The sequence below is a fragment of the Aquarana catesbeiana genome, linkage group LG12, assembly GCF_042186555.1.
Source record: "Aquarana catesbeiana isolate 2022-GZ linkage group LG12, ASM4218655v1, whole genome shotgun sequence".
In the NCBI taxonomy this organism is placed as follows: Eukaryota; Metazoa; Chordata; class Amphibia; order Anura; family Ranidae; genus Aquarana; species Aquarana catesbeiana.
The window spans coordinates 58,692,887-58,709,933 of record NC_133335.1 but is presented as its reverse complement, the minus strand read 5'-3'; the positions used below and the strand labels follow the sequence as shown (position 1 = coordinate 58,709,933).

Sequence of the window (17,047 nt, the reverse complement as noted above, 5' to 3'; positions counted from 1 at the left end):
ATAAAAAGGCTATATTTAAATCCTTATCCATGGGGGTCCCTCCCTGTAGAGAATTATAGAACCGTTCCATGTAGGGAGCTAGAGTAGGTCCAAATTTTTTGTAATAACATCCCGAGAAACCGTCTGGGGTCGAGCCTTGTTTAAGTGATTTTAAAACCTCTAAAACCTCTTCCATTGAAAAGGGACTGTCAAGGATTTCCCTATGCGTGTCCGTTAATTTGGGAAGTGATAAACCCTGATCTGACCTAGTCAGGTCTCCCGTAGAGGTTCCAATCTTAAGAAAAGACAGTGTTTGTATCTTGGGGCTCAGGTTCGCTGCCAGTTTAGTTCCTATTTTTTTAGATTGGTAATAGAATTTTGCACCCTTCCATGTGAGGTATTTATCTGCTGTGGTGGTTAGTGCTAGGTTGAGTTGTACTCGCGATGTCTCCAGTTTGCGTAAAGAGTCAGCTGAAGGGTTACTTTTATGCGATTTACTTATTTCTAGGAACTCCCTGGTAAGTTTCTGAACATCTGCCTTGTGTTCACGTTTTATTTGAGAGGACAGTTGAATCAACCTGCCCCTCAGTACCGTCTTGTGTGCTGCCCAAAGTATTGATGGGGCAGTTGCACCATCATCATTATCAAGGAAGAAGTCCTGTGAGGATTTCTCGATAATAGTACAATGGACTGGATTGCTCAATAATAATTCATTAAGCCGCCATTTATAGGGTCTCTCTGCTCCTATGTGACATTTTATGGATAGGGACATAATGGAGTGGTCTGATATCGGTGTGTCTCTGACCTTAGAGGTAACGGCTAGTGGGATGGCTGAGGCTGGTAAAAAAATGTGGCCTATCCTGGTATAGGTCTGGTGCGGGGCTGAGTAGTGCGTGTAATCTTTGGCGGGGGGGGGGTTTCAGCTCCCTCCATATATCTACTATCTACTAGGCTTAGGGTATTTAGCAATTGTGCTATTTTTAAGCTCTGTCTGGGTGGGCGTTCATCTTTTGGTGGCCTCGCTCTGGATTTGTCCAGGGATAGGTCAAATGGTAGATTTGAGTCTCCCCTTCTCCCCCCATAACGACAGTTCCTTTAAAATGTGGTCGTAATTTAGTTAGCATAGATTCAAAAAACATTCCCTGACCCTTGTTAGGGGCATAGTAAAAGACAAATGTGTAAGTCCCCCCATCTATGGAGCCCTCAATCAGAAGGAAGTGGCCCCCTGGGTCTCTAATAACCATTGATAATGTGCAGTGCACCCGGGCGCCAGAGAGGTGAGGGCGCTGAAGCACCAGAGTGCTGCCCTCCTTCCTCCTCCTTCCTGTGTCCAGACGCGGCTCTCTCCGCAGGTCAACGTCGCAGCTGTTTTTTGCTGCTCAAGGCCGTCCCCCCTCCCTCCTCCTGTCAGAGAAGGAGAGCAGCCGCTGGAGATTGGAGCGGCTGGTCTCTGTGTGGAGAGAGACCAGCCGCGCAGTGACGTCGCTGGGGGGTGGGGTGGTCCATCACCGTGCCTGATCCATGCTCTCCTCCTCTGTCTCTCACTCCCGCCCAAGCCTGTCTCCATCTGCTCTCCACCTGGGTGGCACGGCTGCACACTGTCCTCTCCTCTCTAGCTGCCGCCCGGGTGTTTTTATGTACCCTAATGGAGGAGAGGGTCTGTACTAATGGAGGGGGGGTTTGTCCTAGGGGAGTCTGTACTAATGGAGGGGGGGTTTGTCCTGGGGGGTTTGTACTAATGGAGAGGGGGTTTGTTATTGGGGGTCTGTACTAATGGAGGAGGGGGGTTTGTCTTGGAGGTTCTGTACTAACGGAGGAGGGGGGTTTGTCCTGGGGGGGTCTGTACTAATGGAAGGGGGCGGGTTTGTCCTGGGGGGGTCTGTACCAATGGATGGGGGTTTGTCCTGGGGGGATCTGTACTAATGGAGGGAGGGGGGGTTGTCCTGGGGGGTCTGTACTAATGGAGGAGGGGGGTTTGTCCTGGGGGTCTGTACTAATGGAGGGGGGGTTTGTCCTGGGGGGGTCTGTACTAATGGAGGGGGGGGTTTGTCCTGGGAGGTCTGTACTAATGGAGGGGGGTTTGTCATGAGGGGGTCTGTACTAATGGAGGGGGGTTTGTCCTGGGGGGGTCTGTACTAACGGAGGGGGGATTTGTCCTGGGGGGTCTGTACTAATGGAGGGGGGGTTTGTCCTGGGGGGTTGTACTAACGGAGGGTGGTTTGTCCTGGGTGGGGGTCTGTACTAATGGAGGGGAGGTTTGTCGGAGGGGGGGTTGTCTTTGGGGGTCTGTACTAATGGAGGGGGGGTTTGTCCTGGGGGGTCTGTACTAATGGAGGAGGGGGGTTTGTCCTGGGGGGAAATACCAGGATCATAAACAATAGCCAGGCCAGGGTCATACACAGCAGATCAGCAGATGGACAGGGGATGTTCCAGAGACATAAACGTAAGCCAGGCCAAGGTCATACACAGGGAGATCAGCAGATGGGGTAAGGAACACAGGACAAGGAGAGGATGGATGGATCAGACTGCAGGCAGGGATGCAAGGTAACAGGTGGGACAAGATAGGGATCGGGACAGGGTGACAGGATCAGATACACGAGTCACAGGTTCAGGGCACAGGAACAGGTTCAAAATCAGGATCAGATCACAAGCTAGCAGGTCAGGGCGCAAGGAAGAAACCAAGGCCAACATGTGAGTGCTTGCCGGGTATTTATAGGCCTGTGATTGGCCTCAAGTGACACCTGATTGTAGGAGGTACTGTCTGCTCCACACTGCCAGGATCCATCCGCTGGCGGACGCCAGTACTGCGGCCCAAAGATGACATAACATCAGCAGGGAAAAGCTCTCCTGACAGTTCCAAACTGCCAGGAGACACCTGCTGGGGGACCTCAGTACTGCATACCAAATGACAGATATTACCAGCGGATGGAACATTTCCTGACAGTACCCCCCCTCAAAGGAGCGGCCTCCGGACACTCCAACTGGTTGTAATTGTCCATAGTCTATGGCATCAAGCAGAACAACAGATGGGGGTACATCAGGCTGGGCAACAGGCACTTCAGGCTGGGCATCAGGCACCTCAGGGCAGACAGCAGGCACATCAGAGCAGACAGCGGGCTCCGGGTCGTCGAACTGGGCAGCAGGCTCCGGGTCGTCGAGCTGGGCAGCAGGCTCAGGGTCGTAGAGCTGAGCAGCAGGCTCCGGGTCGTCGAGCTGGGCAGCAGGCTCCGGGTCGTTGTGCTGGGCAGCAGGCTCCGGGTCGTCGAGCTGGGCAGCAGGCTCCAGGTCGTCGAGCTGGGCAGCAGGCTGTGGAACATTAGGCCAAACAGCGAGCACCGTAAGGGCAGGCTGGATCACAGGCCCCGGCTCAGCAAGCTGGGCAACGGGCCCCGGCCCAGTGGGCTGGATAACGGGCCCCGGCTCAGCGAGCTGGGTAACGAGCACTGGTCTGGCAAGCCGAATAATGGGTACTGGCTTAGCAGGCCGAGTGATGGACTCTGGTTTAGCAGACTGGATAACGGGCACCGATTCAGCAGACTGAGTAACGGGCACCAGTTCAGCAGACTGGGTAACAGGCACCAGTTCAGCAGACTGGGTAACGGGCACCAGTTCAGCAGACTGGGTAATGGGCACCGAAACTTCAGGCTGAGACACGGGCACCGAAACTTCAGGCTGAGACACGGGTACCGAAACTTCAGGCTGAGACACGGGCACCGAAACTTCAGGCTGAGATACTAATCTCAAGACATCAGGCTGGAAGGCAGGCAACGAGACAACAGGCTGGAAAGCAAGCACTGAGACATCAGGCTGGAAGGTGGACACATTAGACCGGGAAACGGGCACATCAGACTGGGAAGCGGGCACATCAGACTGGAAGGCAGGCTCATCGGACTGGACAGCGGGTACCAAGACATCAGACCAGGCAGCAGGTACTGGAACTTCAGACTGGGCAGCAGACACAAGCGCTGGCACATCAGGCAGAACAGCAGGTGCTGGCATAACAGGCTGAACAACGGGTGCATCGGATTGGGCAGTAGTCATTGGAGCGTCAGAATGGAACATGGACACTGGGATGTTAGGCTGAGCAGCAGGCACTGGGACCTCAAACTGGACAGCGGGCACAGGCATTGGTACAACAGGCTGAGTAGCAGACACTGGCACATCAGGCTGGGCAGCAGACAGGAACACATCAGGCTGGGCAGCGGACAGGAGCACATCAGGCTGTGCAGCAGATGGTGGCATATCAGGATGGGCAGCGGACGGTGGCACATCAGGATGGGCAGCGGACGGTGGCACATCAGGATGGGCAACGGACGATGGCACATCAGGCTGGGCTGCAGACGGTGGCACATCAGGCTGGGCTGCAGACGGTGGCACATCAGGCTGGGCTGCAGATGGTGGCACATCAGGCTGGGCTGCAGACAGTGGCACATCAGGCTGGGCAGCAGACAGTGGCACATCAGGCTGGGCAGCGGACAGGAACACATCAGGCTGGGCAGCAAACAGGAACACATCAGGCTGTGACACTGGCTGGATAGCAGGCAGAGATTTGGCAGAATCAGATGGGTTATCAGGTTCAGCTGGCATGCAAGCAGACTGGAGCAGGTTGGTTGGTGTGGAGGCAGGTTGGGTTACTGGCAGGATCGTGTGGGTTGGAAAGAACTTCCATTTCTTCTTTGGCTTAACTGCTTGAGATCTGTAGGTGACTGCAGGACTGTAGGTAGGAGGTGAGGTGTACTGATGAGAAGGGCTGGGATATGGCAAGGAAGAGGAAACAGTGGCCAGAGGAAGTTCTTGTGGGGAAGTTGTAGGTAGCAGAGAAGAGGCAGGCGGGTTAAAGGCAGGATAAGTGCAGCGGGTAGAGACAAAGTATTGATATTTGGTGGGAAGCAGGGTATATTGGGCTGAAATGGAGGTTGCCATGGGTGAAGGGGAAAAAGACTCTTGGGCAGGCAGGTGTCTAATAGCAGGTCCGGGTTGTGAAGAGCTGACCGAGGCTGGAGATAATAAGTCTGACCATGCCTGTAGTACAGGTTGAACAAACGTGGGTTCACATACTGCCTGTCTAACCAGGGACTGCACCAAATCTATACAATCCACTAGCACCTGTTTAGGACAAGCTGAATAATGTTCTAGGAAGTATACAGCATCATCTTCCAACAGCCATACCAGAGACTCCACCTGATCACTACTGAAGGGGGGAGAAAATTTGTCACTTCCTTTAGGACTGCTAGACAAGGCTAGCTTAGCACACACCTGTGTCAGGGGCTGAACGTTTTTAAACAGTAATCTACCCTGATCAACCAGAGAATGGGCCAGACGGATACACTCCAGGAGCTGATCCCTGGCCCACTCTTTCAATACCAGACAACAGTAATTGTTATCCTCCAACACCAGTGAGGCAAGGAGAACAACTGTTTCTGATTGCATTTTAGTAGCAGTAACAGCAATACAATGGTTCCTCTGCGCAGTTACTTCTGGTCAGAGATGGCCTTGGTTTACTGTCATGAACAGGTGTGACCAGAACCATGTGATCTGCGACAAAGGACACCAAAACGTATATAAGTGAAAATATAGTAATTTATTAAAGTAAGTGAATAATATAGTACAACCACCTCCAATATGACAGTGCAATAACCAACCAACAGACAGAGACCCACAAATAACAACAGACAGATAAGTACAATAAATGGGAAATACCAGGATCATAAACAATAGCCAGGCCAGGGTCCTACACAGCAGATCAGCAGATGGACAGGGGATGTTCCAGAGACATAAACGTAAGCCAGGCCAAGGTCATACACAGGGAGATCAGCAAATGGGGTATGGAACACAGGACAGGGAGAGGATGGATGGATCAGACTGCAGGCAGGGATGCAAGGTAACAGGTGGGACAGGATAGAGATCGGGACAGGGAGACAGGATCAGATACACAGGTCACAGGTTCAGGGCACAGGAACAGGTTCAGAATCAGGATCTGATCACAAGCTAGCAGGTCAGGGCGCAAGGAAGAAACCAAGGCCAACATGTGAGTGCTTGCCGGGTATTTATAGGCCTGTGATTGGCCTCAAGTGACACCTGATTGTAGGAGGTACTGTCTGCTCCACACTGCCAGGATCCATCCACTGGTGGATGCCCGTACTGCGGCCCAAAGATGACATAACATCAGCAGGGAAAAGCTCTCCTGACAGTTCCAAACTGCCAGGAGACACCTGCTGGTGGACCTCAGTACTGCATGCCAAATGACAGATATTACCAGCGGATGGAACATTTCCTGACAGGGGGGCTGTACTAATGGAGGGGGGTTTCTCCTGGGGGGTCTGTACTAATAGAGGGCGGGTTTGTCCTGGGGGGGTCTGTACTAATGGAGGGGGGGTTTGTCCTGGGGGGTCTGTACTAATAGAGGGGGGTTTGTCCATGTGGGGGTCTGTACCAATGGAGGGGGGGTGGTTTGTCCTGGGGAGGTCTATACTGATGAAGGGGGTCTGTACTGAGGGAGGTGTTTATATTTAGTGGGGGTCTGCACTGACGAAGGGGGTCTATACACTATGTTATACCGCACCTGGTGACACCAACCCTAGTGACGCCACTGCAGCTGCGGGCTCTTCTTTCCCCCCTCCCCCTCCCTCTCCCTCTCCTCCTCATGTGCACTGCTGTACTTGTGAGTGGCGCTGGCCAGCACAGCTGCCCACTGTCTCTTCCCCCGCCTTCATATCAGCCAGGGAAGAAATAGAATAGAAAAAGAAGCAGAGAAGAGGATTGTGGGACATGTAGTCCCGAGAACTGGCAGCCCCACTGTAACACGGAAACTGCAGCCCACACAGCATGCTCAGCTGAATGGGAGAGAGAGAGAGAGAGACAGGAGTCCGGGAAAGCTTTCAGGGAAGTACACCCAGGACTCCAGAGGGAGAGGGCAGTGCTGAGAGAACACCATCAGAGAGAGAACCCCGGTGCCCTGCGCCACCAGAGGGAAAGCCACACAGCCTAGCGCCATCCCTGGCAGAGAAAGGAATGGAGTCAGAATACAGATCTGGGTGCTGCCCAGCGGAGTCGCCACGGGCAATTCAGAGTGAGCTGACTCCTGATCAGAGGAATCGTTGTTGTATCGCTGGGTCAGGTGAGAGGGCCGATTGGCAATTATCTACTAACGTCCATAGGAACTGCAGGGTCTGATCATCTCCTGATTTATAGCTGCAGTCTCTGCCCATCTCCTGTATTATATCTGCAGTCTCTGGCCATCTATTCTATCATGTCTGCAGTCTCTGACCATCTCCTGTATTATGTCTGCAGTCTCTGACCATCTCCTGTATTATGTCTGCAGTCTCTGGCCATCTCCTGTACCATGTCTGCAGTCTGACCATCTCCTGTACCATGTCTGCAGTCTGACCATCTCCTGTACCATGTCTGCAGTCTCTGACCATCTCTTGTATCATATCTGCAGTCTCTGACCATCTCCTGTACTATGATTGAAGTCGCTGACTGTCTCTTGTATCATGTCTACAGTCTCTGACCAACTCCTGTATTATGTCTGCAGTCTCTGACCATCTCCTCTACCATGATTGCAGTCTCTGACCTTCTCTTGTATCATGTCTACAGTCTCTGACTTCTCTTGTATCATGTCTACAGTCTCTGATGTCTCTTGTATCATGTCTGCAGTCTCTGACCATCTCCTGTAGTATGTCTGCAGTCTCTGACCATCTCCTGTATTATGTCTGCAGTCTCTGACCATCTCTTGTATCATGTTTACAGTCTCTGACCGTCTCCTGTACCATGTCTGCAGTCTTTGACCGTCTCTTGTATCATGTCTACAGTCTCTGACCATCTTCTGTATTATGTCTGCAGTCTCTGACCATCTCCTGTATTATGTCTGCAGTCTCTGACCATCTCCTTTACCATGTCTGCAGTCTCTGACCGTCTCTTCTATCATGTCTGCAGTCTTTGACCATATCCTGTATTATATCTGGGGGCTCATTCTAACAGACAGCCCTCTGTGTGTGCATCAGAGAGACTCCCCTCAAGGTCTCATTAGTGTACTCTCTTCCTGTATTTTCTTTATTGTTAAGAGATCATGGGAGGATCCCAAGGTAACAAAGACTTCTAAGGGGAGCATCTCTGAGTCATTGCCATAGAAACATTTGTAATGGGGAGGAGTTGGTAAGATGACCACGCCCATGTGGGGGCGCCAGTAATATTTCTGCACCCAGGCGTCTGTGACCCTAGGATCGGCCCTGATGTGAAGTTGAGTTTTTTGGAGAATCCTATAGCTACTCCTCTTGTTTTATTGTCAGCATTGGCCAAATAGAATTGTGGAAACCGTTGATGTAGGAATGTTGGGTTATACTGTAAGAGGATGGGAAGTGTGTCTCCTGTAGGAGAATGATATCCCCCCTAAGGTGTGGTATAGTTGGAGCATTTTTCTACGTTTTACCTGGTGTTGTGAGATAGAATGGTTATTGTCGGATCAGAGAAGTGAAAGTGCGCTAAATTGAGAGGTATCTTACCCCAATAGAAAAGATGTCTTGGTGAAGTGTCATGCTCACACGTTCCCTGGAAACCCGAGCTTGTGAATCGGATATGGGTAGACCCTTGTATGATCTTGTATGAGTAAGTTGGTCGCTGGATGATTGGAAGAGAGAAGATGAGAGAAAAGTAAAGGGAGAGAAGAAGAAAAAGAAGTGTTGATTAGTACATACATCTGTCAAGTGTACAAGTGGAGTGGGGAAGGAACCTGCCACTCCCCCCCGGATCCCAGGAGAGGGAAATCTTCTCTCATCCTGGGTAAGTTGTGTTGTCCCTGTAAGGAGAACTTCATCCTCACAGTGACTAAGGGAGGTGCATTGCAACTGTTCTGGTTAACCCACCATTGTATATCAACATTAACATTTGATAGACAGAGCTCTGTCAAAGTACAAACTATGAAAAATAATGAACCATATGGGAGGAGCTGTCTCCCAGGTGGTCCGTGACTCCAGCAAGAAGTCCATTGTTCCCGGGACCTCTTTGCTGTCATCACTGAACCCCCAAATTACAATATTCTGCTCAAACAGCTGTTGATAACATTCTGCAGCCCCCCACAGTGCTAAGAGTAGTTGCTATACCCCTCTGTGAGGTGGCAAAGCAAAAAAAAAAAAAAGGGCTTCGCCTCTCAGCTGTCCAGAGTCCATCGGAGTGTTGGATATATGTTTACTTGGTCATAAGACAAATGGGGAGGGGAAAAAATAAAAAATATAAAAAATTTTTTTGAAACAGGAAGCAAGCTCTTATTAACTGCAGAGCTTGGCATTCATTGGTAGAAAAAGCTATGCAGATAAACAACAGTTCCCCCAATTCGGGTTTGGTTGTGCATTTAAGGCGATCTGGGAGAAAACCTCTAGGAGTCCTGAAAACAGTTCCAGAAGGAGTGGTTTAAAGCAGGACTTCCCACATGTTGAAGCATCACTTTAGGGGGGCGAGAGTCTTTTGACCTTTTCGACTGCTGTTTTTGCCAGACAGGGGTCAGTGGGCTAGGTGGAGATGGGCATTTCATGGAGGGGGTCCTCTGATGGTGGTTGGTTGTGGGATTTCCTGGGGGATGAGCCCCAGGCGTGCTAGCAAATGTTCTCCTTCCCCAAAGGATGAGATGCCATAGGGCTTGTTCTGGTAGGAGAAATTCAGGCGAAAAGGGAAGGCCCATCTATATGTAATTTCTTTTTGCGTTAGGATCTGGAGCAATGGTTTCAAAGTGCGCCTTTTTTGGACCGTGTATGGGGAGAGATCCACAAAAATTTGAATTTGGTGGCCCTGGATTGTAAGCATATCTAAATTCCGTGATGCTTTCATCACCCCCTCTTTGACTGCATAAAAATGGGGTTTGACGATTACATCCCTGGGAAGACCATCCTTACGTACAGGTCGTAGGGCCCTGTGTGCTCTGTCTAGTTCTAGCCTGTGTTCAGAGATTTCTGGTGTTAGGTCTCTAAGAAGGGAGCGAACTGCCGTTGGAACATCTTTCACCGTTTCCGGAAGACCCCTAATTCTAAACTTGTATCGTCTGGACCTATTTTCCAGGTCATCAATTTTATATAGGGCCATCTCCAGCTGATCCTGAAGATCTTGGATCCTGGCAGTGTTCTGGTTAATTCTACCAGCAGCCTGGTCAGTTTTCTTTTCTATTGTTTCAATCCAGACCCCTATTTGCTGCAAATCAGCGTGTATAGATGGGGTTATCTGGGCTGCTGTTTGAGCCAATCCCCTGGTTAGCATGTTAGAGAAAGCAGACATCATTGCAGGCAGGTCTGCAGGGGAATGAGGGGAGAGGTGAGGCCCAATTGAGCAGTTGTCTGGTGTAGTTAAAAGGTCACTCATGGGTGTCAGGTGAAATCCTCCCAGGGATCTGCTTATTAATGACTCAGTGGATGTGGGGGAGAGTGAAGCCATTTGTGGGTTACTCACTGTGTTACTCCCCTGGGAGTTAGCTGGTGCGGGGTCAGTGTCCTGGTCTGCTATGGATTCGTCCAGCTCCAGGTCCTTGCCTCGTGGGGCCACGGCTGCCATTTTGAAGGGGTCGGGCTGCTGTAGTGTGGAATCCAGCTGATGGAGAGGTTCCTCTGTGTGGAGCCCACAGACATCGAGTGATTCCCTGGGCTGTCCCGGATCAGATGGCGGTGACACCGGCTTGTTTAGCGGGCTCTGTTGGCTGCAGCTGGGGTCAGTAGTCCAGATGCGGCCATCTTGGTGAACTTCACATATGCGCCTCTCAAAAGTCCCTGTTTTTAAGGCTTATATGCAAGTTATTGGCCATACAAAGGGTACTGAGACCTGGGTACTGCCCTGGGGGACATGTACCAATGCAAATGTTTTTTTTTTAAATATAGTTTTTAAAGGAGCAGTGATTTTAATGATGCTTAAAATGAAACAATAATATAGTGCCTGGGAGGTTCCCTTAGTCTGCCTGTAAAGTAGTGCATCTGTACTGTGTATAGAACCTGCTGCAGCAAAACTGAAATTTATAAAGAAAACAAATACATTTAAATGGATTTTCCCTGCAAGCTTTCTTTATTTAGTAAACAGCTTGGGGAGCCAGTCTGTATGTTGAGGCCACAATTTAGTGCGTTCAGAACAAAATTAGAGAAAATTAGAGATTTTTTGGATAAATTCTGGTGTCTCTTTGGTAGACATTGGATGGAAATAACAAAGTTTTGTATCGCAGTGAGAAAGCTTTATGTGAGGAAGCCAAATTATGGTACACTCAGGCCAAGATTAACCATTTCTTTTTAGATAAAGTCTGGTGTCTCCTTCGCAGATTTTGGATGGAAGTAACAGGTGTGCAAAAATTGGGCTTTGGGTGTTGGTGGTTCCTTCACACCTTAACCCTATAGAGGTAGTCTTGATGGAAGAAAGAATTGGTCTTGTTGTAAAACATTGAAATTTGACGCCTCTGTCACACAGTGATAAATTTTTGTATTGTTGGAGCCTTTACCCCATAGGGAATGTGTGGGGTAAATCCGCGCAGTGGTTAGACGTTTCTAAAACAACATGTAAAGCACAGACCGGAGACATCTATGATTGCTACGCAGTGGCAAATACTGTGACTGCCTGCACCCCTGCAGGGGGAAGAAAATCCGGTGAGTGCAAGCAGTATCAGAGTATGCTGATGAGGCACCATTAAAGAGCCAGCACCTGGATAAGAAGTGTTCCTACATCAATTTGTTTCCTAGAGAGTGAATATCCTAGAATCACTCTAAAAGAACTTTTTTTTTTTTTTATGACCAATGGAACTTTTCCTATCCAATAATACTGGTTTTAAGCACATCAGTCACTTTTTATGCTTGATCTTTTGTATGATTTAGCACTAGTCACTTTATTGTAATACCAGCATTGTTTTCTTTTTGCACCATTGCACTTTGTCATTTTGAATCCAGTTAATGAAATAATCGTGGCACTTCATTTTGGAATTTCACCTTTATTATAATGAGGTAATCAACAACCTTTTATCAATCACAGGTTAAGACCTAAAATATCCACGTTATCATTTTTGGCACACATAGGAACTTGAACTTATCAACTTTTTATTTATGATTTTTTTATTTATGGTTTTATTTATGGTTCTTAAAGTTTACCACTTATAAGTAATACTTAAGATTCACAGAAATTATATATACCAGATAATAAACAGAGGAATTGTTCACTATTGAAATAAATCCTTCTAACCCCATTAGGGCAGCGCCATACCTACTCCTGCTTACCATACGCCTTTACCCCATAACCTTCTAGAGGTAGTCTTCATGAAAGCAAGAAAAGGAAAAAACTGTGGCGCCAGAAGAGTAAAATGCAAACAGTGGTGCTAGTGATAGTTAATACCGTGCTATTGCCTGACTTGTTGAATAGCCCCTTAAATGCTTAGGGGCTACTGGTGGTTCATAGGACAATCCAGCAGAGGAGGGCATGGAGGAGGAGGAAGAGGAAGTGGGGGGGAGCTGACAGATCCCAGCTGTATGGAGACATGACAGTAAAACAAGCTCCAGCACTGTGCCCTGTCCTGTATCCTTCCTAGTGTTCATTTTGTACACGTATTTAGTAGTATCGTGCAGGTTTATTTGTTATATTTCTAGTTGAAAGCATAGTTACCCAGTGTTCTGTGAACTAAATATATCTTCCCTAACCATGCTTGCTGGACCATGAGTCAGCAGTAAGGCGGACCTTGTGGCTGACTGCCTTGCCCAACGATGCCAAAACATTGCCTTGCACGTGATGGTACAGAGCTGGAATGGTCTTACCGTGAAAAGAAATAGTGACTGGGAACCTGGGATTGTAGTACAGCATATTCTGCAAATTTGCTTGCTATACTCTACAGTTGGTGGTGTGCTGCTGGCAGACATGTTGCAAGGACTGGTGAAACCCTTTGCTATACCATCATCCCTTTCAATGGAGGCTGCTGAGAGGTCATGAGATATAGTTACACATGAGAGGTGAGGAGGAGAAGCATTTGGTCCTTTGTGTATGGCTTTCAAGTGCTTTTGCCAAGGGGCTGAGTGGTGGAAGGTTAAATGCCTTTGCAAGCATGTGGTACCCAAATGGCTGGTGTTTTTGCCAAACTTGATCTCCTTGCGGCAGAGATTGCAAATTGCAACAGTACAATCAGCTGCACATGTGCTAAAAAAGGCCCACACAGCTGAGCTCTGGGAAGTGGGCCAGGAGATAATAGATCCACAATCTGATGTCATAGGGTGGCTGCTCTCTATTCTTCTATGATGCCTGCCTCTGGAGGACATCCTGCCTCCTTAGGGTTGTTTCTTCCCCTCACTTTCCTCCTCTGCTCTATCCGGCTTCCAAGTTGCGTCAGTGACCTCATCATCAGCATCCCCTCCATCCTCATCACTGGAGCCAACTTGGCAATACGCAGGGGGAACATGACTGCAAATTTGTTGTTTATCAGTATTCTCCCCCTTCTGTTGGCTCATGTTAGTCCCTTCCTCCCTTCCTAAAGTGCCTTCTTCTGTGTTCAAATAGTTCAGCTGACTCCTTTATGCATGATGGTAGGGCTATGGCAGGAGTAGTTGTGGACAAGGAGGCAGAATAAGCCGCTCTGGCAGCTGCGGTGGACTGCGCTTTAGTACTAGCTTGAACGGTCAAAGAGGATGAGAAAGATGGGAATGGTTTAGTAAGCCAGTCCACCACCTCCTCTACATGCCGTGGCTGAATGGCATAGGCAATATCACTAAACAGAGACAATGGTGCCCTGCCTGAGGATAGACCACTTCCACCTTTGCCTGTGGACACAGACGCTGCTGGCCCCCTCATAATGGCATGGGAACATTTGCCTCTTTTTGTTGGCCTCTGCCTCTCCATGTTAACCTCCCAGACATGATGGGGGGCTTATAACCCAAATTTTAAAGATACTGGGAAATGTGTAATTAGATGCACTTTATTTACTAAAAAGTGGTGTTTGGTGCACTATAAATTGAGGACTGACGCTGACAGAAATGTAAAAACTATAAAAAATAAAAATAAAAAAAAGGGGAACACCACATCGCAATTAGAAAAACTGTGGCACACAGTTTAAAAAAAAAAAACGTCAGGCAGGGGACAAAAAAAAAGACACAAAAAAAACAAAAAAACACGCAGCAACCAAAAAAAAGTGTATATAGCACTGTATACAGGACTAAATGTAATGTAATGCTTTCTTAAACCCTGCACTACAGTAAAGATGGGCTAAACACCCCCCTGTTCATTTCACAGCAGAACTCTCGAACAGGGGAAAAGTTCTGCCCCGAACCATGAACTCCATTGAAGTCTATGGGAGCAAAACACGAGAAATTAAAAGTGTCCATTTTGAAGGCTTATATGCAGGTAATTGGCCAAAAAAGGGGTATGGGGGTCTGGGTACTGCCCTGGGGGATATGTATCTATGCAAATTAAAAAAAAAAAAAAACTATTGTTTTTTTAGGAGCAGTGATTTTAATGATGCTTAAAGTGAAACAATAAAAATGAAAAATTCCTTTAAATATAGTGCTTGGGGTTTCTTTTAGTCTGCCTATAAAGTGGTGCATCTATAGCATGCATAGAACATGCTGCAGCAAAAATTGTATTTCTAAAAAAAAAAAAAAAAAAAAGTCAAATCACATTAAAGTGACTCGTGATTGCACTTGCTATTTACATTTTTTTTTTTTTTTTATTTAAACAGTGTGGGCCCCCCCAAAATACATACCAGATCCTTATCCGAGCATGCAGCCTGGCAGGTCAGGAAATGGGGATGAGAGAGCGCCCCCCCTCCTGAACCATACCAGGCCACATGCCCTTAACATAGGTAAGCCACTATAACTCTTCAATGCTAAAGGTAAGTCAGGCGTTCAGCTTTAAAGTGTTTGTTAAAAAAAAAAAAAAGGAAATCCTGGTCCCTTAGAGCAGATTAAACAGCATAGTGCTTGTTCTGTGTAATCTGCCCCTCTCTAAACTGTAAAAACCTGCCTGTTCCTACCACCTCCTGTATCCCCCTCTCTGCGCTGACCACGATAACCAGGGCTGCTGACCACCGTGGTCAGTTTACGTCCCTCCGTCATCCACAGCCCTGCTCTCCTCTCACCCCCTGCCTGTCAGCTCTGTGTTCTGTGTCTCTGCTCACTGCCAGCCCCTCTATTATAGCCTGGTATAGCACACAGTATTAGTCTTTTATAAAAATTAGGCTTGTAAATAATATTAAACATATACTGTACAAACAGAATCACAGTATGTATAAAATAATATGCAAAATGGTTGGGGGGAAGCTTCAGAATGGCAAAGATGTTTTAATTACAAATTAAGTTCTAACTCAAGCTCACACGCATAACCTTTTAGTAAGGGCCAGTTCACAACATATGCAGTCCAGTGAGTTTTTTTCTGCAACAAAAATGCATGGAAAGTAGGTTATATGGTTTTCAATGGCATAGTTCACCAATGCTTGCAGTTCCAGTGCGTTCCATAAAAAAAAGTAGAACATGCTGCATTTTTCCTGCATATAAAATTTTTGTAAAATGCATCAAAAATGCACTGGAATGCACCAGAACGCACATGTTCTTATTTAAGGTTAAGAAAAAAGAGGGGGGAAAATGCACTGGACTGCATCAAAAACACACAAAACACACATTAAAAACGCATCAAAAACGTGCATGCAGAAAAACATCTGGAACGCATCCGAACAGCGTTTCTATGGTTTGAACTGGCTCTAAATGTATAATTTTGCAGCAATAAACTTGGTCTATTCTATAACTTATAACCATAACATAACCCCCAACCTCCTCTGCTTCAAGGACGATGAGAACAATAATATGTTACTTTTTACTGCTTTGTGTAATCTTACTCCACCTGAAAGGAAGAGGCAAAATCCATTGTGAGTTCAAGCCCTGGTCTCTTAAAGTCTGTATTGTAAAGTCTTGTTTAAAAGAACAAAAAAAAAAACCAAAAAACAAACATGTTATACTTACCTGCGCTGTGCAGTGGTTTTGCACAGAGAAGCCCATATCCTCCTCTTCTTGGGTCCCTCTTCTGTGCTCCTGGTCCCTCCCTCCTGTTGAGTGCTCCCACAGCAAGCAGCTTGCTATGGGGGCACCCGAGCCAAGTTACAGCTCCCTGTGTCCATTCAGGCTGTTTTTGGCCCCGCCCAATCTCTCTAACTCTGGCTAACTCTGGCTAACTGATTTTGATTGACAGCCGTGGGAGCAAATGGCAGCCGCTGCTCTGTCTCAGCCAATCAGGAGGGAGAGTCCCAGACGGCCAAGGGACTCGTGGACATCGCTGGACAGAGATGGGGCTCAGGTAAGTATTAGGGGGTGCTGGGGAGGCTCCTGCACACAGAATGCATTAAGATAAAAAACATTCTTCCTTTACAACTCCACCAGTGGCTTGGTAACAGTGGATTTTTACCCAAATCCTATTATATACGCACAAGATATCATTGGTCAAGTCTTCTGGATAAAATTAAAACTTAATTTTATTTATACAGTATCTCACAAAAGTGAGTACACCCCTCATATTTTTGTAAATATTTTATTATATCTTTTGATGTGACAACACTGAAGAAATGACACTTTGCTACAATGTAAAGTAGTGAGTGTACAGCTTGTATAACAGTGTAAATTTGCTGTCCCCTCAAAATAACTCAACACACAGCCATTAATGTCTAAACCGCTGGCAACAAAATTGAGTACACCCCTAAGTGAAAATGTCCAAATTGGGCCCAATAAGTCATTTTCCCTCCCCAGTGTCATGTGATTCGTTAGTGTTACAAGGTCTCAGCTGTTAAATTTGGTGTTATCGCTCTCACTCTCTCATACTGGTCACTGGAAGTTCAACATGGCACCTCATGGCAAAGAACTCTCTGAGGATCTTAAAAAAAAGAATTGTTGCTCTACATAAAGATGGCCTAGGCTATAAGAAGGTTGCCAAGACCCTGAAACTGAGCTGCAGCATGGTGGCCAAGACCATACAGAAGTTTAACAGGACAGGTTCCACTCAGAACAGGCCTCGCCATGGTCGACAAAAGAAGTGCACATGCTCAACGTCATATTCAGAGGTTGTCTTTGGGAAATAGATGTATGAGTGCTGCCAGGTTGAA

The 17,047-nt window shown here is 47.5% G+C and overlaps 1 protein-coding gene across 6 annotated transcripts in view; it reads left to right on the top strand.

Annotated features, from left to right (window-relative positions):
- LOC141114279 (NXPE family member 4-like) overlaps positions 1-17,047 on the top strand; it is a 217,350-nt gene that overhangs the window by 15,323 nt on the left and 184,980 nt on the right. For 2 of the 6 annotated variants that reach the window (XM_073607873.1, XM_073607870.1), the window contains exon 2: positions 14,197-14,307. The exons of the other annotated variants lie outside the window; for them this stretch is intronic. In XM_073607873.1, coding sequence (XP_073463974.1) covers positions 14,254-14,307 — 54 coding nt within the window. In that variant the 5' untranslated portion in view covers positions 14,197-14,253. The remainder of the gene's footprint in view (positions 1-14,196; positions 14,308-17,047) is intronic. 6 annotated transcript variants of the gene reach the window in all.